We start from the raw sequence: 23,823 nt of genomic DNA on the forward strand, positions 1-23,823 counted from the left end.
ATGTTTCAGCTTTGGAAACTTATTCTCTTGTGTGGCCTGCTCACTGGGACCTCAGCATCTCTTCTTGAGGATCTCGGCAATGATGTTGTGAGCAAGCTGAAACCTGTTCTCGATAAAGGACTTGAGACCGTTGACAGTACACTTGGACGTGAGTCAGCAAGAGGGATGATCAGTGGCAACTAGGAGCTTGCCTCCTAAACACTATGCCTGTATTACCAAAGGCTGCCACCAGGGGCTGCTCTTTTTTTAAAAGTGTACAATCTATTCATTTAAAAGAAGTCATTTAAGTGGTAAAAAATGTTACCCATTCTCACAATTTTGTATATCTAGGGTAAATTATTATTATTATTTTTTTTGCTGGGTCAAAGGGTATGAACACTTTAATGACTCTCAATACATACTGCCATGTTCCTACTTTGTATCCACTGTCAAAGGTATTCATCAATTTCACTTTAAACAATGGTACTATTATTATATCTTCTATGCCAAGTTAATTGATATAAAAATATACTTTGTTGTTCAATTTGAAGTTTGCTGTAGCCTGAACATTTTCCGCTGTTTGCTTACTATCTACATTTTGTTGTTTATTTCATTTGCCATAAAGGGGGCATTTATAATATTTTTATATATTAGGGTAAACTTTTTATATATTATACATAATAATCCATTGCTCTAACATTTGAGACAAATACTTTTCCTGCTGTTTTCATTTTCACTGTGATTTGTTGGTTCTTTCTTCTTCTTTTTTTTTTTAACATCTCCATTGGAGCACAATTGCCCCACAACGGCATGCCAGCCTCTGGTCCACAACAAAGTGAATCAGCCACACATATACACGTGTCCCCATATCTCCTCCCTCCCGCATACCCCACATCCCCAAGCCCACCCTCCAGCAGGTCCGCATCCCCACTCCCGTCCTGCCCCCAGGCTCTTCTGATCACTCCTTTTTTCTTCCTTAGGCGCTGCTCTTTATGGGTGGTTTCCTGAGAGAGGTGGTGATTTGGTTCCTGGTTCATTCATTTTTAATTTTTCTAGAAACAAGCAATGCTTAAATAGATAAAACTTTACATATTATATCACGGTAAATTTTCTAATACATGCATAGGATAAATTCCTAAAAGTGACATTTCAAAAGTTCAAAAGGTATGCACATTTTCAATTATATTGGATATTGACAAATAATCCCCTATGTTAACATTTTCTCCAATAGTCTTTTTTTCTACTCCCTTGACAGCACTGGTATGGAAAACTTAAATATTTTGCCAGTCTCACAGATGAAAGGTTATAATTCATTTCACTTACCATTTCTCTAATTACGAAAGAATCTACATATTTTAACTCAAATATTTTATTTATATTTTTAGCATATTCTTCTGTTGGGTCATTCAATTAGCTTAGTAATTTGTATTAACTGATTGGAAATTGAGCCCTACTTAGCTTAGGTAGCTTTAAAACTACCTACCTTTCTACTTAAATATATCTCCTTATAATTATGATTTCTTAAAAGAACTTGGCCTGCTTTCCATTTTCTGGAAACATTAACAGCACACTGACAAACATTCTTTTTTTTTTTTTTTTTTTTACACAGAATATAAACGCTTTATTAACAGCAAATCATCCTCGTGGGCCAGGTAGTCGACCCAGACATCCAGGACCCAGTCCCAAGTTCAGCGCAGCCTCCGAGCCTCTCGCTCTGACTCCAACAGGGTGAGCACGTCGCCCTCGCGCACGGGGCCTTTCACGTTTCGGATGATGGAACGGCTCGTGGCGTCCATGAATTCTACGCGCACCTGCGCGCACTGTCCCTGCGAACCGGTCCTGCCCAGCACCTTGGTGACCCTGGCAAGCTTGATGGGCTGCACACGACTCGTATCCATGATGGAGGTACGGCAGCTGATCGGGCGGCGAGGAGAGTGACAAACATTCTTTATAGGAGAAACTAACTTCTGTACATGACTGCCTTTCAAACCTTGCCAGGGCTTAGGCAACATTCAAAGATACAGAAGGGATCCACTCTCCAATTTCATTGCCGATAAAACTGAGCTCAGAAACAGAAGTGTCTGGATCAAGGTCACCTAGTTAGTTACAGGACCAGATGTAGTTTCCATCTCTGTTTGCGTCATTATAACTAGGTAGATAGATACTGTCCATTGCAGAGCCATGTTGCTGTACTATGATTACATATCTTGTCTTGTAGCCTTTTTTTTCTCCTTGAGCGAGTTGTTGCCTTGTTGTTTCTTATTTGAATTATTTTCTTTTCAAATGTGCCATCCTACTTCTGCCATGCCATTTGCTCTATCAAATCCCTCTTTTCCCTGAAGATCCCCCTTTAGGACACTCTGTCCTCCTGCTCCTGTATGAATTATTGCTTTCTAGGCCTGCTGCGAAGCTGTCATCCAGGGACTCCTATTTGCCACTTTCATGAGTTGGAGCCATATATTTTCCTCGATTCTAGATTTTCCATTTCTTAGTTTATTCTAAGTTTATTTTGTTTGTGTGAGCATCTCATTAGAGCTTCACTACTAGAAGCTGATGTGCAATCAATATCTATTGCCTGGTCACTGGATCGATTGCTTTGTTGACGAATGATGAGTATATCTTAGTGTGAAGGCAGCATGGAAGGAACAAGGTCTCTGTAGCTGTGTGACCTTAGGCCCATTTCTTAACCTTTTGATCCTTTATTTCCTCATCTGAAAGTGCAGACAATAATAATATCTACTTTATGGGGTTGTTATAAAGATTAAATGAAATAACATGGGCAAATGGTCTCATTTAGTATCTGGTGCATAGTAGCTGCTTCATAAGTTGTGTATCACACTAAATGGAGATTGTTTCTACAGCTATCCTTCAGAAATTGAAGGCTGACTTGGAGGCGCTCCAGGAATCCACATCTTGGCAGGAGGCCCAGCAGAAGATCCAGGAAGCTGAGAACTTGTTGGACAAAGTCCTTTCTAAAATTTTTCAAGTAGTGGAAAAGGTTATGGGGTGAGTCACTGCTTCATGGTAGAAATCTTTGTTCCAGGAAAAGAGAATACATATCTTTAGGGGACGTAAGATTAAGGTCAAAGACAGAAAGGTGAATAAACCTTGTGTGTCCCTGCAGAGCGGAAGTCATCTGAGGCCAGCTCTACCAGAGTTTGGGTAAATTACAGGCAGGGCTGCAGGACCTATCTGGGCATCTCATGGGTTTGGGCTTTCTCATTCTGTGATTTCAGGGTCAGGATGAAGCTTCTCTACCCTTACCTCTACCTGTTTGCTGGTGCCTAAAGCCACTTTTCCAAGGAATAAGACTTGTCTTCTCTGAAAATAGCTGAGTATATATAGTCTGAATGCCGTCAGGAGAGAGGAAACCAGAATTCACAATACATAGGTGGCTCCACACATGAAGTTCTGGAGTCCACCAGTTCTGGGTTCAAATTCTGACTGTACATAAAAGAGAATGAAATAATGCCACTTGCAGCAACGTGGATGGACCTAGAGATGAACATACTAAGTGAAGTAAGTCAGAGAAAGGCAAATGTCATGTGATATCACTAATATGTGGAATCTAAAATATGACAGAAATGAACTTATTTACAAAACAGAAACAGACTCACCGACCTCGAAAACAAACTTATGGTTACCAAAGGGGAAAGCGCTGTGGGGGGATAAATTAGGAATTTGGGATTAACATATACACACTACTATATATAAAATAGATAACCCACAAGCACCTACTGCATAGCATAGGGAACTATACTCAATATTTTGTAATTACCTATAAGGGGAAAGAATCTGAAATAAAATATATATCTCTATCTACCTCTATCTATCTCTGTATCTATATCTGAATCACTTTGCAGTACACATGAAACTAAGACAACATTGTAAAGCAACTATACTTCAATTAAAAAAAAATTCTGGCTCTGGCACATATTTACCCTTGGAGTCTTGGGGGAAACCACATGTGTCTGAATCTCAGTATGCCACGCCATCCAATGGAGAGATTCAAACCTCTGAACAGGGCTCTCAGGAAGACCAAATCAGGCAAGGTCAGTGAGGTTCATATGCCCAGCAATGGCTGTCATGAGGAGTGACAAGGGTGAACTGTGGTTTTTGCACAGGTTGAAAATCAGTAACGTCCACATCCTGGATATCAAATTCGAAGTGACTCTTGATGGCAAAGGCGCTAGCCTGAGTATCCCCATCACCACTAACGTCACCCTGACCCTATGAGTAGGCATTAGAATCTGAGGTTTGGGAGAGGCAGTGCGGCATGGCCAATGGATCTCCAATCTGGAATCAGATACAGAGACAGGAAAATGAGGATGTGTAGAAGAGTCTTTATAAATTAACTGCACTATGACTTCATCATTCATTACCTGTGAGGTCTTGGGATAGTTACTTAACTTTTCTATACCAGGTACCAGTACCAATAATAATACTTTTCCCTCATGGTATTGGTGTAATGATTCAAAGGATCAATCCATGTAAAATAGTTTTTTTGAAACACCTGACACAGAATTTGTGCTCAATAAATGTTAACTATTATTTTTATTTTAATTATCAGTGTGATACTGTATAGAAATATCACATGAACCAAACCCATGTGGCCAGGTGAATAAACTCCTAATGTAAAAAAGTAGATTCCATAAAGAAAATAAACCATATTGACATTATCCATAGACATCCCATATAATGTCCACCCGTAGATGGATGAACTCAAGTGGGCAATGTGAATGGACTTCTAGACCTCTGTTCACTGTGAATCTCATTTCCTGCAGGCCTCTGTTGGGTGAGCTTGTCGACCTGGGCCTCAACTTGGACCTCCAGACTAGTGTCAGCATTGAAACTGATGCCAAGACTGGTGTCTCCACAGTGATCGTGGAATAATGCACAAACGACCCAGCCAACATCTCACTCACCTTACCGGACAAGTCAGGCCCACCCATCTCAGCAGAGCAGGGCTCCCAGAGGAGTTGGGACCCCTAATTTCAACCTTATTCCTGTACCTGGGAGGGAGCATAGTATGGTGAAAAGGAGTTCAGACTCTTGTGTCAAATTTGCTTTGCCACTAACTCGTGACTTTGTAACCAATTTAGCCTCTCTAAGCTTCAGTTTTCACATCTGTAAACTGAGGACGATGATAATACCTAATTCATAGGTACTGTGCTGACCAAATGAGAAAATGCAAGTGTTTAGCATTCAGCCTGGCACATACTGAGCCCTCAGTAATAATAATACCCATGCTGACTTTCTGCCTCTTTGTTCTTCCCATTACTGAGACACGAGTGTTGACCTCTCCAAGCATAACTGTGAATTTGCCTATTTCCCCTTTCGGCTTTATCCGTTTTTGCTTTATACTTTTTATACTTTTTGAAGCTCTGTTGTTAGGTGCGTGCACATCTAGCATTGCTATATCTTCTTGAAAAACTGACCCTTTTGTTATTATATAATGTCCCTTAATAATTAACAATAATAATGATAAACTGTGTTTACCTTCTTGCCTCCAGTTAGGAGGGAGAAAGAGGAGTAAATACCTACCATGGGCTCTAATCTCAGATTCCCCCAAATCATCCTCAACCCACTGGAAAATTCCCAAAATGAGATCTTGAAAACATAATCCTCTCCATTTAAATCACTGATCTCTGGTAACCCACAAAATCTACATCTTAAACTGTGTGCTTGAAAGAGCATGTGTAGCCCAAGGAAGAGGGTGGAGGGAGAAAGGCTGACTCTGGTCATGGCTGAGAGAGGAAAAGTGGTCTGGAACTGAAGGTTGCCTTCAGGGGGAAAGGGGAAGGTTGCCTCTGGCAGGGAACAAGGCTGAGCCATGAGCGGAAGTCAATCCATCCTACCCCAACAAGGAATCTGATCACAGGTTGCCTAAAGACCCCCCAAAACCAAAGAAAGTCTCCACATCCTATTATTGCTTGGAAAGACTGAGATGTAAGTCCAAATGCCTGAGCCCTGGTGGATACCCTTGCCCATAGTCCCAGGGAATTCATCCTGCCCTCTGGGTCCCAGTGTCCATAGCTGTAAAATGGCATTCCACTCTGCTGCTCCAAATTCTCTAAGGGCTTTTCTCTCCACTTTGGGTGGAATCCCAAGCCCTCCTCAGGGCCATCTAGGCACTGCTTGGTCTGGATCGACCCTCATGTCCCTGTGCTCTCCCCTTTGCCCACTCTGCCCTGGACATGCTAGCTTTTGCTCTGTGCCTCAGACAAACTTCTTTCCACCTCAAAACCTGTGCACGGGCTGCTCTGGCTACATAGAACACCTTTTCCCCCAAGCCATCTCAATGTACGTCTCATTCTTCAGGGTCTAAAACAAAGTTTCTCCTATTCTCTCTTATAAGAATCTACTCTTGCCCTTCTGAGTTCTCGTCACAAGTTTTCATTATATATTTAATTGTATGTTTACTTCATTTATTCCTTTAGCCAAAAATGTATTACACATCTGCTACGTACCAGGCAGCCACCATTCTGAGCTCTGGAGAATGTACTGGTGACAGCAGACAAGGAACTTTTCTCATGGAGCTTATTCTCTGGAGGGAAAGGCAGACAGATGAGCATTCAGTACACTAATAAAGAGCCCACAAGGAAAGTGTCACATTGCAATGATCCCTGGGCAGAGCAGCACACTTAACAGGGCACTATGATACAAAGCCCTCCCTTAGACAAGCAGTCACGGAGGGCTGCTCTGAGGAGGTGACAGTTATGCTGAGAGCTGCAAGTGGGAAGGAGCCAGACTTAGCCAAACTTGTTTAATATACTATTTAGGTACCAGTTTAGGAGGTGCTTGTGCTTTGCTCATCCCTGTGTCCCCAGTCTCGCTTGGTTTCTGGCACATAGTTGGTGCTCTATAAATATGTGTTGAATGAATGAATGAATGGATAGATGGATAGATGGATGGATGGATAGATGAATGGATGGATGGATGAATGGATAAGGTCTCAGGGCTGTGATGAGACTCATGGGGTATTGGGGTGAGCTGCTGGTCAGACATGGGGTTCTAAGTGATGATACCCCTGGATAGAGACTCAAGTCACCTGACTTCAACGTGCTCCACCATCTTCCACCCTCTTCCCACTTCTCCTGCTTGGCTGCTCTGCCAACCTCACTGAGTTTTATCAGTTTCCTCCCTTTTCCAGCCCCGTTGGACTGGTCAATGAAGCCATGAACACTGTGGTCAAACTCATGAGAAAGACAGTGTCCCTTGTGGTGCAGTAAGAGGTGAGTCTCCAACTCCTGCGGGCCCAGAGCCAGGCCTGCTGGAGGATAGGTGTGACATTCCCTGGCCTGGCAGCGGGAGGAGGGGAGCAGGGGCCTGACATTAGCTGAAATCACTGGGTCCCACATTTGAACCATTTGCCATACCCATGTACTGCCAGTAGGCCTTCTAGCTAATATTTTCTTTAATCAACACAATTTTACTTAAATTTATTGAAATACATTTATTTTTAAAAGGAAACTTTATATCACTATCATAAATAGAAATTAATATCACATCATATAATTTAAAAATAAGCACAGAAGAAGTAAAACTGTCACTGTTTGCAGATGACATGATGTTATACATAGAGAATCTTAAAGATGCTACCAGAAAACTATTAGAGCTAATCAATGAATTTGGTAGAGTAGCAGGATACAAAATTAATGCACAGAAATCTCTTGTATTCCTATAAACTAATGATGAAAAATCTGAAAGAGAAATTAAGGAAACACTCCCATTTACCATTGCAACAAAAAGAATAAAATACCTAGGAATAAACCTACCTAAGGAGACAAAAGACCTGTATGCAGAAAACTATAAGACACTGACGAAAGAAATTAAAGATGATACAAACAAATGGTGAGATATACCATGTTCTTGGATTAGAAGAATCAACATTGTGAAAATGACTATACTACCCAAAGCAATATACAGGTTCAATGCAGTCCCTATCAAACTACCAATGGCATTTTTCACAGAACTAGAACAAAAAATTGCACAATTTGTATGGAAACACAAAAGACCCCAAATAGCCAAAGTAATCTTGAGAAAGGAAAACAGAGCTGGAGGAATCAGACTCCTGGACTTAAGACTATACTACAAAGCTACAATAATTAAGACAGTATGGTACTGGCACAAAAACAGAAATATAGATCAATGGAACAGGATAGAAAGCCCACGCACATATGGTCACCTTACCTTTGATAAAGGAGGCAAGAGTATACAATGGAGAAAAGACAACCTCTTCAATAAGTGGTGCTGGGAAAACTGGACAGCTACATGTAAAACAATGAAATTAGAACACTTCCTAACACCATACACAAAAATAAACTCAAAATGGATTAAAGACCTAAATGTAAGGTCAGACACTATCAAACTCTTAGAGGAAAACATAGGCATAACGCTCTATGACATAAATCACAGCAAGATCCTTTTTGACCCACCTCCTAGAGAAATGGAAAGCAGAAACTAACACACCATTGTAAAGCAATTATACCCCAATAAAGATGTTAAAAAATATATAAATAAATAAATAGGACCTAATGAAACTTAAAAGCTTTTGCACAGCAAAGGAAACCATAAACAAGACAAAAAGACAACCCTCAGCATGGGAGAAAATATTTACAAATAAAGCAATTGACAAAGGATTAACCTCCAAAATATACAAGCAGCTCATGCAGCTCAATACCAAAAAAACAAACAACCCAATCCAAAAATGGGCAGAAGACCTAAATAGACATTTCTCCAAAGAAGATACACAGATGGCCAACAAACACATGCAAGGATGCTTGACATCACTAATCATTAAAGAAATGCAAATCAAAACTACAGTGAGGTATCACCTCACACCAGTCAGAATGGCCATCATCAAAAAATCTACAAACAATAAATGCTGGAGAGGGTGCGGAGAAAAGGGAACCCTCTCGCACTGTTGGTGGGAATGTAAATTAATACAGCCACTATGGAGTTTCCTTAAAAAACTAAAAATAGGGCTTCCCTGGTGGCGCAGTTGTTGAGGGTCCGCCTGCCAATGCAGGGGATGCAGGTTCGTGCCCTGGTCCGGGAGGATCCCACATGCCGCGGAGCAGCTGGGCCCATGGGCCATGGCTGCTGGGCCTGCGCGTCTGGAGCCTGTGCTCCGCAGCGGGAGGGGCCACAACAGTGAGAGGCCCGTGTACAGCCAAAACAAAACAAAACAAAACAAAACAAAACAAAAACTAACTAAAAGTAGATCTACCACATGACCCAGCAATCCCACTACTGGGCGTAAACCCTGAGAAAACCATAACAGTGTGGTACTCAAAAAGAGTCATGTACCACAGTGTTCACTGCAGCACTATTTCCAATAGCCAGGACATGGAAGCAACCTAAGTTTCCATCAACAGATGAATGGATAAAGAAGATGTGGCACATATATACAATGGAATATTACTCAGCCATAAAAAGAAACGAAATTGAGTTATTTGTAGTGAGGTGGATGGGCCTAGAGTCTGTCATAGAGAGTGAAGTAAGTCAGAAAGAGAAAAACCAATGCTGTACGCTAACACATATATATGGAATCTAAAAAAAAAAAAAGGTTCTAATGAACCTAGGGATAGGACAGGAATAAAGACACAGACGTGGAGAATGGACTTGAGGACACAGGGAGGGGGAAGGGTAAGCTGGGACGAAGTGAGAGAGTAACATTGACATACATACACTACCAAATGTAAAATAGATAGCTAGTGGGAAGCAGCTGCATAGCACAGGGAGATCAGCTCGGTGCTTTGCGACCACCTAGAGGGGTGGGATAAGGAGGGTGGGAGGGAGACACAAGAGGGAGTGGATATGAGGATATACGTATGCATATAGCTGATTCACTTTGTTGTACAGCAGAAACTAACCCAACACTGTAAAGCAACTATATTCCAATAAAGATGCTAAAAAAAAAGATTCATACCCTTTGTATATGTCTCAGTCCATTCGGGCCACTATAACAAGGTACCATAGACTGGGTGGCTTGTAAATAACAGAAATTTATTTCTCACAGTTCTGCAGACTGGGAAGCCCGAGATCAAGGAAACAGCAGATTCAGTGTCTGCTGAGGGTTCGCTTCCTGGTTCATGGATGGCCATATTTTGCTCTGGGGTCTCCTTTATAAGGGCACTCGTCCTGCAAACTTCATGATCTAATCAACTCCCAAAGGCCCCACGTCCAAATGCCATCACACTGAGGGTTAGGTTTCAACATATGAATTTCAGGGGGACACAAAAATTCCATTTATAGCAGTATTCACTCACATTGTCCATGCATGTGCCTTTTCCCCAGACCCATCCAATATCCCTGATCATCCAATATTGTTCCTTCCAGTCCTTTCGACCAAGGAGCCCTTCGTCACTGCCCACAAGCCCATGTCTAGCCTCACCTCAGGCCACTTCTCTCTCTGCACAGAGTAGATGACAGGCGCGCTACCCAAAGCTCTGCCCAGAGAGATGATGTGGTCCCCTTTTTGGGCCCCTCACGAGAGGAGCTGTAGTGCCGCAGCAGACCATTTTCCTCTTATACCAGCATACCAAGCTGATCCATCCATGAATCAAATTCCAGACTTTTTCTCCTCTGTCGGCTGGTCAGAGGAAACCTCCATGAGGCCATAGAAGTTAGTTGAGGAAGAGGTGTCAGTGCAACAGTGAAGGATGACATGGCGTCTGGGCCACCTGCTTGTGCACCTTATTTGTGCCCTCTGAACTGCTCAGGCCTAATCCTGGATATGACATTTCCAATGTATGCTGGGTTGCTCCTGGGCCCACCTGACTTTTGGGCTTATTTTCTGGGTCTGGCTGTACCCAACTCATGAGAAGTAGTTCTGGCCTCATGGTTATTTGATAGCCATGGTCAGACACAACTGTCTACCTACCAGGTGCTGGTATCAAGCTAGGTGCTATTTTCCAAATGATGTATAGTTCTCTGCAGCAGATGGCATGGCTTTGTTCTAGAACTCCAAGGGGTATGTGCCGTGATTTTTCTACTGGGGCTTGACAAAGGCCCCACATGTTACTATTTCCTATCACAAATGCTTCCTATCACAAATGCGCGGAATTTACAACTTTGCTTTGGTTTTGCTTTGTTTTGTTTCACAGTTATTTTAGCTATTCTAAGTCCTTAACATTTCCATGCGAATTTTAAGAATCACCGTATCAATTTCTACAAAATCTTGCAGGGATTTTTATTTGTATTTCATTGAGTCTATAGATCAATTTGGAGGAGAAAAGACTTCTTAACAATATTGAGTCTTCCAACAGAATATATCTCTCCATTTATTTATATCTTTAAAAATTCCTCTCGGCAATATTTTGTAGTTTTCAGTGTACAGATCTTATACATCCTTTGTCACATTATTCCAAAGTATTTAATATTTTTTATGTTATCAATATGGCATTGTTTTAATTCCAATTGTTCATGGCTAGTATATAGAAATATAATTGACTTTGTTTCTCGATCTTGTATCCTGTAATTTTGCTAAACTCACATGTTAGCTCTAGTAACATTTTTGTAGAGTTCATCAAACTTTCTGTGTAGATGGTCATATCATCTGTGAATGAAGATAGTTTATGTCTGTCTTTCCAATCCAGATTTTAATTTCCTTTTCTTATCTAGGTAGAACCTCCAGAACAATGTTGAATAGAAGTGAGAGCAGACATCCTTGTCTTGCTCCTGAAACTAGAGGGCAAACATTCAGTCTTTTACTATTAACTATGATGTTAGTTGTAGGTTTTGTGTAGATGCCCTTTATCAGGTTGAGGAAGCTCCCTTCTATTCCTAGCTTGATGAAACTTTTTAATCAAAGTTAGATGTTGGAGATCTATCAAATGCTTTTTCTGCATCTATTGAGATGATAGAGCAATTTTTTTTAGTTTGTTAATATGATAATTTTCAAATGCTAAACCAACTTTTCATTCTTGAGATAAACCCCCATATAGTCATGATGTATTATCCTTTTTATACATTGCCATATTTAAATCACTGAAATTTTGAGGGTGTTTGTCACTGTGTTCATAATGAAGATTGGTCTGTATTGGTCTTAGTTTGGTTTTGGTAGTAGGGTAAGGCTGGCCTCACAGAAGAACTTGATAAGTATTCCCTTCTCTTCAACTTTCTGGAATAGCTTTGGTGTAATGTGGTGTTTGGTGATGACACCATATCAGCCTAGATCTTTCTGTGTGGTAAGGATTTTTCTACAAATCCAATTTCTGTAACAGATACAGAGCTTTTCAGATCATCTCTTTCTTCTTAAGAAGCTTTGGTAGTTTGTGTCTTTCAAGGAATTTGTTCCTTTTGTCTAAGTTATAGAACTTATTGCCATAAAGTTACTCATAATATTTCCTTATTATCCTTTTAATACCTGTAAATTCTGTAATGCTGTCACCCCTCTCATTCCTGATATTGGTCATTTGTGTCTTCTCTCTCTCTTTCCTAATCTCCCTACCTAGAGTTTTTTCAATTTTATTTATCTTCTAAGAGAAACAGGTTTTGATTTTGTTGGTTTTCTCTATTGTTTTTCCATGTTTATTTCATTAGTTTCTACTTTGATCTTTATTACTTCCTTGCTTCTAATTGCTTTGGGTTTAGTTGACTTTTTTCTAATTTCTTACAAGGATGTGAAGTCTGATGTGTGTGTTAAGGACCCACGCAAATTCCCTCCTTTCCACTGGCTGACATATAAGGCTGACATTGTGGCCCTGAATGGCTGGTCCTTGTGGATGACCCGCCTTCCCCCTTTCCTCCTGAGAACACCTCTGCTAGGCAGGACCCTGAGCTGGATGGAGCCAGCTTCTGCCGCCTTGTGGTCCAGAGTGTTCACGGTTGTGGTGAGACCTGCAGTCTTCACTCCCCTGGAGCATCAACTCCAGCTCATTGAAAATCTTTGATATTTGCCATGCGTGTCCTATGGAGTCTTTAGCGGCTTCTGTAGAATTACAAGAGGAAATGCCACTGGACAAGGCTGGCTCACAGAGCCTGGGACAAAGGGCGAGGACTGTGAGTGAATTTATCCAGAGACAAGATAGAGCCTACTAGAGCCAGACACCTCCACACTTACAGGTGTGGGTCCTTGGGCAAGTGACCCCATCTCTCTGTGTCTCAGGCTTTGCATCTGTGAAATGGGGCAGTAACAATGCAAGCCTTGAGGGTTATTGGGAGGACTGATTAATTACTTTAATGAACCTACAAAGAATGCTTAGAGCAGAGGCCGGCCCACAGTCAGGCTCGATGAGTCTGCTCTTGTTACTCTTCCTGCCTCTCCTTGCAATGCCTGTGGGAGCTGTGGGCTGGTGTTGGGGGGCAGAGTGGGGTGTGGGATGGGGAAGTTGATGGGGAATGAGTCACAGCTCCTCTGATGTCCCTCCTGTGGGCCTGGCTGCCTGGCTCCTGCCCCAGCCCCACCTCACCCAGCTGGGTGACTTCAGGGATTTTACTCAACCTCTCTGTGCCTCTGCAAAGGGAGGCCAATAATAACGGTACCTAGCTCAGAGGGCTGTGTGGAGGATTAAATAGGCGATTCCAAGCAAAGCGCTTAGACTGCCCCTCAAGCACAGTTAGCGCTCAACAAATGTTTACTAGTATCATCACTCTTATTTCAGCTAAGGGGGCCTCGTGCTCCATGTACAGCGAGATTGCGCAGAAGCTTATCCCCAGGTCCCACTTCCAGGAAGACTCTGACTTCATTGCTCAGGGGTGGCCTAGGAATCTGCATTTTACAAGCTTCACCCATTCCCCCCAAAAGTACTACAATGCTCCCAGAAACCCAAGCTCTTCCACTTTCCCGTCCCCCTCTCCAGGCCACCCCAGAACCCAGAAGAGTCATCATCATCATCTTTTGTCAAACCTAATATTCCACTCAGAAAGGGCCCTACCCCCACTTTTAGGGAAATTTGACTTTGGGTTAAAGTTCTAGTATCTAGTCTTCCATGACTGTAAAATGTACACATTTCTACAAAGAATGGGATACATGAATAATAGATCCTGTTCTTTAGACGAGTGATTCTCAGTGAATGGACTAAGCCGGGCTATTCCAGACCCTCCTGATTCAGGTGCAGGAATCTGCATGTCACCCACTGTACTGCCCCCTGGAGTGTGAGGACCTCTGCTTTGGGGAACCTAGAGCTGCCTTAGAGCCCAAGGAGAGGAGGAAGTGGCCACTCCCAATCGCCATGGGAGGACGCTCATGAACAAAAGCCTGCACTGCCCTCGTTCTGCCAGGGGAGGTGGCTGTTTCCTTACACCCCTGGGTGTCCCTCCCTGGAGCCATGGACGTGAGCCAGGGCCTCTTCGGGGCACATGGCCGCTGACTTCTCACCCCCGGTCCCATCCACACCTAGTTCCTTTGTTCCTCCAACCTGCTGAGCCTTTGCCCAAGACAGGGACTTTCCCTGCGGTTCCACCTGCCAGGTGTGCCCTCCTACACCTGCACCCAAGGCCAGCTCCATCTCCTCCTGGGCCCAGCTCAGATGTCGCCTCTCTGGAGACCTTCTCTAACCCTTTTCTAAAGTGGCCTCCCTGCAATTCCCAATTTCACCTCACTTTCCCCCCACTCAATACAATTTGTAATTATTTCACGTATTGTTCTCGTTCTCTCACCAGACCATAAGCTGCTGCAGAAGCAGGGATTCTGTTGTTGCCCAGAGCCAAGCACAGTGCCTGGCACATAGTGGGCCCACAGGGGATATTGGTTGACTGGACAAGTGAATGCTCCTCCAAGTCAAACTCCTGGAAAGCCAATTACCCAGAGGAGCAGGGGTTTTAGCCAGTGTGAGCGGGCACACCTTAAGAAGACCACAGAAATCCTGCTACTGTGAGCACCATTTTTAAACCAGGTACATATATGTTTATCATCACAAACCCAAGTTTTCATCACATTTTCAAAATGCCTCCCAAAAATGTAAAGAAGCTTGTTCTAAGGTAAGTTCTTTGAAATAGTACAGGAGATTGCTAATGGGTGAGGTTTGGGGTGTCTAGCATCTGCCTCTCCCAAAGGAAATAGCATCTCACCACTCTGGGATGGCAGCCCCTCAGGCTCATGTCCCCTCATGTATGGCTGGAGGGTGCAATGAGATCCCACACGGAGCAGGCTTAGCACAGTGAAGGAGGCCACCAGGTAAATATCGGCATCACCAACCTGAGAAGTAGCTGCTTACACAGGAGCAGAGCATCCCTCCAGGGCGCTTCTCTCTGGGAGCACCAGTGGCGGACAGGGCCTGGAAAACACCCAGCTAACTTATAGCCTTTCTTTTAAATAGCTGCTCAAGCTCTACCTCCTCAGGGACGTCTTTCCTCTGCTTACCCCGATCCCCAACTATCAGGTCTCCCCTCACTGCGCCCTTGCTTAGCTCCCCCCGCCCCCCACCTCTGCTCCACAGCAGAGCCATGCTTCATAACCGCATACTCCTGGCAGGAAGAGATGCAGACGCGTGTGAGCTCCAGGAGGACGAGGAGCCTGCCTGGCTGCTCAGAGCCCATGGTGCCTGACACTTAGTACTCACTGTCTTTAGCTGCTTTATTTGTTTTTTTCGTCTTGGGCTGTGTGGGGTCTTCGTTGCGGTGTGCGGGCTTCTCACTGCAGTGGTTTCTCTTGTTGTGGAGCACGGGCTCTAGGCGCGCGGGCTTCAGTAGTTGTGGCTCGTGGGCTCTAGACCGCAGCCTCAGTAGTTATGGCGCACGGGCTTAGCTGCTCCGCGACATGTAGGATCGTCCCAGACCAGGGCTCGAACCCGTGTCCCCTGCCTTGGCAGGCGGATTCTTCACCACTGGGCCACCAGGGAAGTCCCACTTTATTTGTTTGTTGAATGAGCAAGAGCAAAGCCCACCATCTGGTTGGACGTCTGCAGGCTCCCTCCAGGCACTAAAACCATCACAGCACCCCCAGTTGTAATTCCTGCTAGAATGGCCAAAAGAGCCGTACACTCATTTGCGGATGTGCTCAGGAGAGGTGGCTCCTTGACAGGTTGTACACTTTCAGTGTCCTGGGCACCATCTCTAGGCTAATCATACTTGGTGTCGTTCACTCCACCAGCTTCCCTGGTTTACAGGTAACGAAGCTGAGGCTCAGAGAGGTGAGAGTGACGATGACAGCAATCATAGCAACAAGGTTTTTGAGCATTGCTATGCATGATTCTCTTTAAGTCTCACTACAGCCCCACACTATTATCCAGACTCAGGGTGCAAATCTTGGCTTTCCCTCCTGAGTCTGCCAGGAGAGAAAGCCAGGATTTTCACCCTGGTCTGTGTGACTCAGAATCCCACGCTCTTAAGCTGGCTTCAAATCCGGGGCTCACCCATGAGCCATGCTTCCTGCTCCCTTGTCATGCACCAGAACCATAAATCTACACCCTACACGTCATCGTTTCTTTACACTCAGTGGCCCTGAGAACCACAGCCTGTGATGAGGTGGGGCTGACAACCCCCCCACCCCCAGTTCAGCTCTCCAAAGAGCCAAGGACAACAGTGACCACTCTTCTCCAATTTTCTTGACAAAAAAAATAACAAAATCCCTACTGGTTACACAAGACCAGGAAGACTAGAAAAGTACATTTAAAGTAACTGATATTCTACAAACATTCCCAAGGTGGGCATGAACACTGAGAGAGGACCTCAGATCGGGAAATCCATCACACTGAACTAATGCTTTTGATTTACGAGACCAGAAGTGAAGTGTCCAAGGATGGCCTGGGGCTTCTGGGGAATTCGCACAGGACCCTGCATGTCCCCCGCATCTTGGGGGGAGAGGAAAAGAAGGGGAAAGAGCCTTTGTCTCAGAGCTCACGGCAGCTGAATTGTCAGGCCCAGACTTCCAAGGCCTGTGCAGCTGCAGGAGAGCCGAGGAGGGACAGAGTGGTAGGAGGTGAGATCAGAGAGGACACCAGAGACCCTGCAGGCTCTGAGAGGCATTGCACAGATTTCAGCTTTCGCTCTGTGTGCGATGGGAAATTTTGGAGGGTTTTGAGCAGAGGAGTGCCATGGTCTGATTTATGTCTTAAAATGATTTCTCAGGCAGCCATATGCAAAAGAGATTGTAGTTGGGCCAGGGAAGAAGCTGGGGCACCAGGTAGGACACCCCTGCAATAACTCAGGCCAAGATGATGGCAGCTGAGGAGGAGTGGTTAGATGGGGTCAGATCCTGGAAGTGTTGACAGGACTTCCTGACAGATGGGTCATGGGAGATGAGGAAAGAGGAGTGAGTCGAGGGGGACTCCAAGGGCTGTGGCTGGAGCAACTGGATGGATTGGGATGCCACGTCTTGAGATGGTGAGGAGAGGGGATTTGAACTGAATTCTTAATGACCCTCCAACCCAGAGCAACAAGATGAACCTAATGCTTTGGCTTCAAGGCTCTCTGTCCCCTCCCTGTAAATCTTATCCACAAACCATCCATCCATCCAATTATTCATTCATTCATTTGTATCACTTAATAAACATCACTGGTAACTACCATGTGGTAAACATGGGAGGCACTGGACACAGAAGGATTAATTAAATTCACACCCTGCGCTCCAGAAACATATAATTTAGTGGGGGATTCAGAGACCAGCCATCCTGTTTTATGTATTCAGTCATCCGGTCCCTCGACAATCATCAGCACTTAATTTCTCACAAGCAAGCATTGCGATAGGCATTGCAGAGGACTTAAGAAAGTCCTAGTCCAATTGGAAAGCCTGAGATTAACCATCCTTGCCCATTCATTCATTCATTCATTCACTGAAGAGTCACCAACATCCACCTTGTGCTGGTCTGGGAGAGGTTTCCCACTGGATGACCCAACAGTGGGGTCTACCGGGTGTCTCTAAGCAACAAGACTTCCGTCTGGATCCCTGGCCTCCCCACAGGGTTCCACCTGCTGCCCTCACCATGTGAGCAAGCCCCAGTGGCAGCTGCCAGAGCCCATCACGGCACCTCCCCACAGCATGCTGGGGGCTAACTTCAGTGTCGTCTTCTTACAGAAAACCATAAGTCCATCCATCCAGGTGGCCACCCTTGCAGCCATCCACGTGGGTACCATCTGACCTTGCTTAATACCCACAGGTCCAAGAACCCAAGATGCATTCACTCTGGAGGCTCCTGGTCCTCCTCAGCTCACTGGCCTTGCCCTTGGCACTCCATAAGCAGCCCTGGCCTGGCCTGGCCAAGACTCACAGAGACAGCAAATCGGGTCTGGCGAGAAGTAAGCTAAGCCCATGCTCTGCCCACTGTCACAGGGAGGGTAGGGAAAGCATTAACTTGACCCCACCACTGACTTGCTAGATGACCTGGAATTGGTCACTTGTCCTCTTCTCTTCCTTTTTTCTTAGACCTGAAGTACACAAAATTGAGTTTGAGTTGATCATATGCCTATTCCTAGCATATCCTCATTATCATGAACCATGGCAAGACCCCTCTTGTGTTTTATTTTATGTTATTTTCCTCTCGACCTCTTATTCTCACTCCCATTCCCCTCTTCCTTGGCAGGCATTGCAGCTTGTTTAATATAGGTGTTGGCTTTTTTGGGGGGGTGCTGCGCAGCTTGTGGGATCTTAGTTCCCTGATCAAGAATTGAAGTTGGGCCCCCGCAGTGAAAACACAGAGTCCTAACCACTGGAAAGCCAGGAAATTGCCTAATATATGTGTTTTTAAATGCCCATATCCTTGTAAAACATACAGTGTTTTGATTTACATAAATGGTAAAGCCGTATAGATTTCTTTTTTTTTTTTTTTTTTACTGTTTTCACTGGACACCGTGCTGTTGACATCTGTTGCTTCAGACTTGTACAGAAAAGTCCATGAAATACATCCACTTCATCATCACTTGGCCATTTCCCTAGGGATGAACACTTGAGTTGTCTCTAACTTCCCACTATTATAAACTACACAGCAACGAACATTCTCACGTGTCCTTCTTAGAACCTACGGGAGAATTTCCCTGGGATATACCCTGAAGGGAGATGGCTGGGCTCTAAGGCAGGTGCAAACTGAATTTAACTAAAGACTGCCAGATTGCTTTCTAGGATGGCTGTGCCGGTCTATACCCATTCCAATAACAAACAAGCATACCTGTATCCCTTGTTTCTCAACACTGGAGAGAATCCACTGGTATCAGCCTCCTTGAGCTGCCACAGCAAGACACCACAGACCAGGTGGCTTGAACAACAGACATTTATTTTCTCGCAGCTCTGGAGGCTGGAAGTTCAAGATCAAGTTGCCCACAGGGTTGGTTTCTGGTGAAACCTCTCTTCCTGGCTTGTAGATGGCCACCTTCTCACTGCGTCCTCACAGGGTCTTTCCTCTGTGTGTGTACAGAGGGTGAGCGAGCATGTTCTGGTGTCTCTTACTCTTCTTATAAGGACACTAGTCCCATCGGATTAAGGCCCCACCCTTATGACCTGATTCAACGTTAACTCCTCCCTCAAGGCCCCATCTCCAAATACAGTCACGTTGGAGATTAAGGCTTCACTATATTGATTTGGGGTGGGGGGAGCACAATTCAGTACATAACAGCATCTTTCTAATTGTTTGCCAGTCTGATGTGTGTTTGAGTGATATCTAATTGTTTTAGCTTGATTAGTGAGATTAGTTTGATTAGTGAGAAGTTTGAGCAACACGTCTTAATTCTGTCAGCCATTTTGACTTCTTTGAATTCCCTGTTCTTTTGCCCATTTTTCTATTTGCTTTCCAATTTTTTAAATCCTCTTTGATTTGAGAAGATGTTAATTAATTTATTCTTGACATTAGTCCCTTGTCAGGTCTAAGCATTGCTAACATCTCTCCCAAACTGTCACCTATTAACTTTGTTTGTAGACACTTCATTGAACAGGAATATTTTCAAACTCATCAACATTTCATCTTATGGTTTATATCTGATGAGTCTTAAGCCCTTGTCTCCAGCCTGTTTTTTCTAACAGCTTTACAGTTTCACTTTTCACATAGAGGATTTTAATCCATTTGGAGGCTATCTTTATGTATGTTTACATCTGTAAATTAGAGATTCAGCTTCACTTCTCTCCTTATGAGTCCATTCAACGCACCTACTAAATGGTCAACTTTCCAAACACATGGATTCCCTTTTGAGTTCTGTGTTCTGTGTCTGTGTAACTGTTTCTGTACCCAAAACATAATATTTTAAATACTACATCTTTGTAAAATGCCATTTTATCTGATAGAACTTTCTTCTTCCAAATGAATCTTAGACTGTGTTGAGTTCCTTAAAAAAGAGAAAGAATCTTCTGGAAATTTAATTAGGGTTTCACTGAATTTGTTTATTAATTTAATGACAATTGACATTTTTGCAGTATTATGTTAGGCAATTACAAAAGTAATATATCTTTCAATTTATTCAGAATATATTTTAGATCCCTTAACAGAATTTTAAATTTATATAAATGTCTTAAGTATGTTTTGTTAAATTGATTCTTAGAGAATTTATGGGTTTTGTTGCCACAGTAAATATTGCCTAATTTTCTATTATATTTTCTAGTTGGTATTGCTGGTACAGATGAGAGGAAAGCTGTTGATTTTTAAAACTTAATCTGCTATCCAAAAGTCTTACTGACCGCTTATTAGTTCTAATAATTTGTCTTATTTATTTTGTTCAATTTTCTTTCTAGAGGATTATGTCATCTGCAAATAGTGACAGTCTTATCTTTTCTCTTCTAAACCTTATACTTCTTGTGCCTTTTTCTTATCTTGCACTATAGCCAAGGCCTCCTATAGGAATGGGAATATATCTAGAATTCTCCACTTAGTATATTTCTGTAGGTTTTTGGGATATAGTTTTTATCATGTTAAGAAAGTCCCCTTATATTTCTAGTTTCCTAAATTTTTCTTAATCATAAATCAGTATTGGTCCTTAACAAATGCTTTTCTGCATCTAAAAATTAATCCATCTTTTTCTTCTACTCTGTTAATGTGATAAACTGTATTAATAGATTTTCTTATGTTGAACCCATCCTAGCATTTCTAGAATAAATATGATATTTTTATAACATACTATAATTATCTATTTATAATCTGCTATTTTATATTATTTTTATAATGTACTTTATTATTTTTATCATGTATTATTTTTATAATATACATTAATGTATTTATAATGTATCAAACTAAAATTTATATTTTATAATGTAATATAATATTTTTATAATGTACTATTAGCTATTAGATTTGTTAGCTAGTAATTTATTTAGGATCTTAGCAAATTTTTCATACATAAAATTGATGTGTAATATCTTTTCCTTGTACTGTTCTTGAAGCAAGTTGTACTAGCCTCATAAAATGAATTTTGCGTCTTCTTTTTCTATTTTCTTTCACAATTACCTTTTCATAAAGTTGGGTAAAAGTCTTCCACAAAACCATCTAGATCAAAACTTTGGGGGAATGAGATCACCTGTTTCTATTTCTTTTTTTTTTTTTGCGGTACGCGTGCCTCTCCCGTTGTGGAGCACAGGCTCCGGACGCGCAGGCTCAGCGGCCATGGCTCACGGGCCTAGCTGCTCCGCGGTATGTGGGATTCTCCCTGACCGGGGCACGAACCCGTGTCCCCTGCATCGGCAGGCGGACTCTCAACCACTGCGCCACCAGGGAAGCCCTGTTTCTATTTCTTAATGGTTTTAAGTTACCGATGTTTCCCATTTCCCCTCATCATGACTTGGCATTTTATGGTTTGCCATAAATGTATGCATTACATTTAGGTTATCAAATATATTCACATGTGGTTGTGGCTCCAGGTATCCTCATCTGTACAATAGGTGCAGTTAGAATGCTGTTTCATTGGGCTGCTTTTGAGACTTAAATGAAGGCAAGTATGTGCAAAGTGTTTTTCAACTGTGAAAATGTTTATCTCTACAACCATTTCTCACGTATCTGTTAGGGTGTTACAGAAAACTCAGGTCAATCTGGTTTAAACAATAAAAAAAAAAGTATTTCACACAACTGAAAGTCATAGGTAGGGCAAGCTCTGGGTTTGGTTCAATCAGCAGCTCAAAGCTGCCAACCAGAACTGAATTTCATCCTTTTTTAGCTCTGTTATCGTCATGGTTTCATCCACAGGCTGTTGGTTCACAGTGTGATAGGAAAATGGTGGCCAGTGGCCATTGGAGCTGTAGGCTGTCTTGTTCCTTTCCAGTAGGAGAAAGAGAAAGAAACCTTCCCCTCAAACATGAAGCATAGGGTCTGTTTAGTCTGATAGAACTAACTTGGATCATATGCGAACTTTGTACCTGTAAGAGTCACCATGCAATGATAATCAACAGCCTCATCTGGACCAAGAATTGAAAAGAGTGTCTGAATCAAAAGAGGGGTCAGATGGGAAGAATAGGACAAATGGGTGGATGGGAGAGTGGGTAGATAAGAGGTTGGATGGGAGGATGTATGGATGAGTGGATGGATGGGTAGATGGATGGATTGATGGTTGGATATTGGATAGACAGATAGATGGAGAATAGATGGGACGATGGATGGATGGATGGATATTGGATAGACAGATAGATGGAGAATAGATGGGAGGATGGATGGATGGACGAATGGATGGATGGATGGATACTGGACTGACAACTACTAGTGTCTGCTGCTCACGAATTCCCAAGTGCTACTATCATCATTAACCAAGAACTACTAAGAGTTCTAGGCATACCTATAGTTTCACTCCATCCTTGAAACTATTTCTTTACTGTATGTTCTCCTACTAGGTAGAAAAATGGTTTGTGTGTTTAGTGCCCAGTACTGAACCTGATACCCAGTAGATGCTCAGTAAATATCCTTTGGCTAAATGTCTCAATATTCCTAGTAAGTATCCTATGAGATGGGTATTATTACTGCCCTATTACACAGATGAGGAAATCAAGACTCAGGGAGGTAGTAGAGCTAGGATTTGAACCCAGATCTATGACTCCAGAGACATTTTCTTTTTTTTTAAAAATTATTTTATTTTATTTATTTATTTTTGGCTGCATTGGGTCTTTGTTGCTGCGTGTGGGCTTTCTCTAGTTGTGGCGAGCCGGGGCTACTCTTTGTCCCCGCGCGCGGGCTTCTCATTGCGGCAGCTTCCCCTGTTGTGGAGCACGGGCTCTGGGTGCACGGGCTTCAGTACTTGTGGTGCACAGGCCTAGCTGCTCGGAGGCATGTGGGATCTTCCTGGACCAGGGCTCGAACCCGTGTCCCCTGCATTGGTGGGCGGACTCCCAACCACTGCGCCACCAGGGAAGCCCCAGAGACACTTTCTGCAGCAGAAACATGGGGTGCTGAAAGGGGGTCTGGGGGCTGGCCCTGGAGGATACTGGCGAGGTGTGACAATGGCTTCTGTGGCTCTGCAGTAATACATAGTTCTCAGTGTGGGGCCTGAACACCTAGAGGGTTGAGTCAGTGCAATAAATGTGTCTTGAGGTGAGCTCTGAGGTTTGTCAGAACTGGGCCCCCAACCTGGGCAGCTGGGGTCAAGGGTCCAGAGAGCTAGGACTTCACGCAAGTCAATAGCTTTTCAAATTTCCCTCCTTTTTGGAATTCATTCTTTTCCACTTGTAGCTCCACCCAGCCTTGCAGTTTATTCCGAGCATGGTGGGGGAGGATTTCCATTTATTCTCTCCTTATTTGCCCACCTCTTTTTCTCTTCAACCAACATTTACTGTGATCCAGATCCTGTACGTTAGGCTCTGTGTTCCACATTCAGAGATACAGCACTGGGCAAGATTTCAACCATAATATCTCTCTTTAGCAGCTATTGCCTGCCAGACCCTCTGCAGGTGTGTCACACCAACACTGCAAAGCATCATTTCACGGATGAAGAATGTGGATCTCAGTGTTGGGGGCAGGGGGATGACACACCAATCACTCAGCAAGAAGCCGGTGTGCCAGCCTG

General features: G+C 43.3%; 2 protein-coding genes and 1 pseudogene across 3 annotated transcripts in view; 2 read left to right on the forward strand and 1 right to left on the reverse strand.

The window, feature by feature from the left end:
* On the forward strand, positions 1-18,004 carry BPIFA2 (BPI fold containing family A member 2). Its single transcript, XM_024743058.1, is given in 6 exon segments — positions 1-136; positions 2,841-2,985; positions 4,104-4,211; positions 4,764-4,916; positions 7,133-7,214; positions 17,828-18,004. Coding segments are annotated over 6 exon segments (801 nt in total).
* LOC112398551 (40S ribosomal protein S28 pseudogene) lies at positions 1,563-1,903 on the reverse strand (annotated as a pseudogene). Its single transcript, XR_003003021.1, has one exon. The product of XR_003003021.1 is annotated as a 40S ribosomal protein S28 pseudogene (transcript).
* BPIFA3 (BPI fold containing family A member 3) overlaps positions 17,818-23,823 on the forward strand; it is an 11,996-nt gene continuing 5,990 nt past the window's right edge. Inside the window, exons 1-2 of the mRNA XM_024743233.1 lie at positions 17,818-17,851; positions 18,024-18,162. Coding sequence (XP_024599001.1) covers positions 18,039-18,162 — 124 coding nt within the window. The 5' untranslated portion in view covers positions 17,818-17,851; positions 18,024-18,038. The remainder of the gene's footprint in view (positions 17,852-18,023; positions 18,163-23,823) is intronic.

The sequence above is a fragment of the Neophocaena asiaeorientalis genome, unplaced genomic scaffold, assembly GCF_003031525.2.
Source record: "Neophocaena asiaeorientalis asiaeorientalis breed wild unplaced genomic scaffold, Neophocaena_asiaeorientalis_V1.1 scaffold82, whole genome shotgun sequence".
NCBI lineage: Eukaryota > Metazoa > Chordata > Mammalia > Artiodactyla > Phocoenidae > Neophocaena > Neophocaena asiaeorientalis.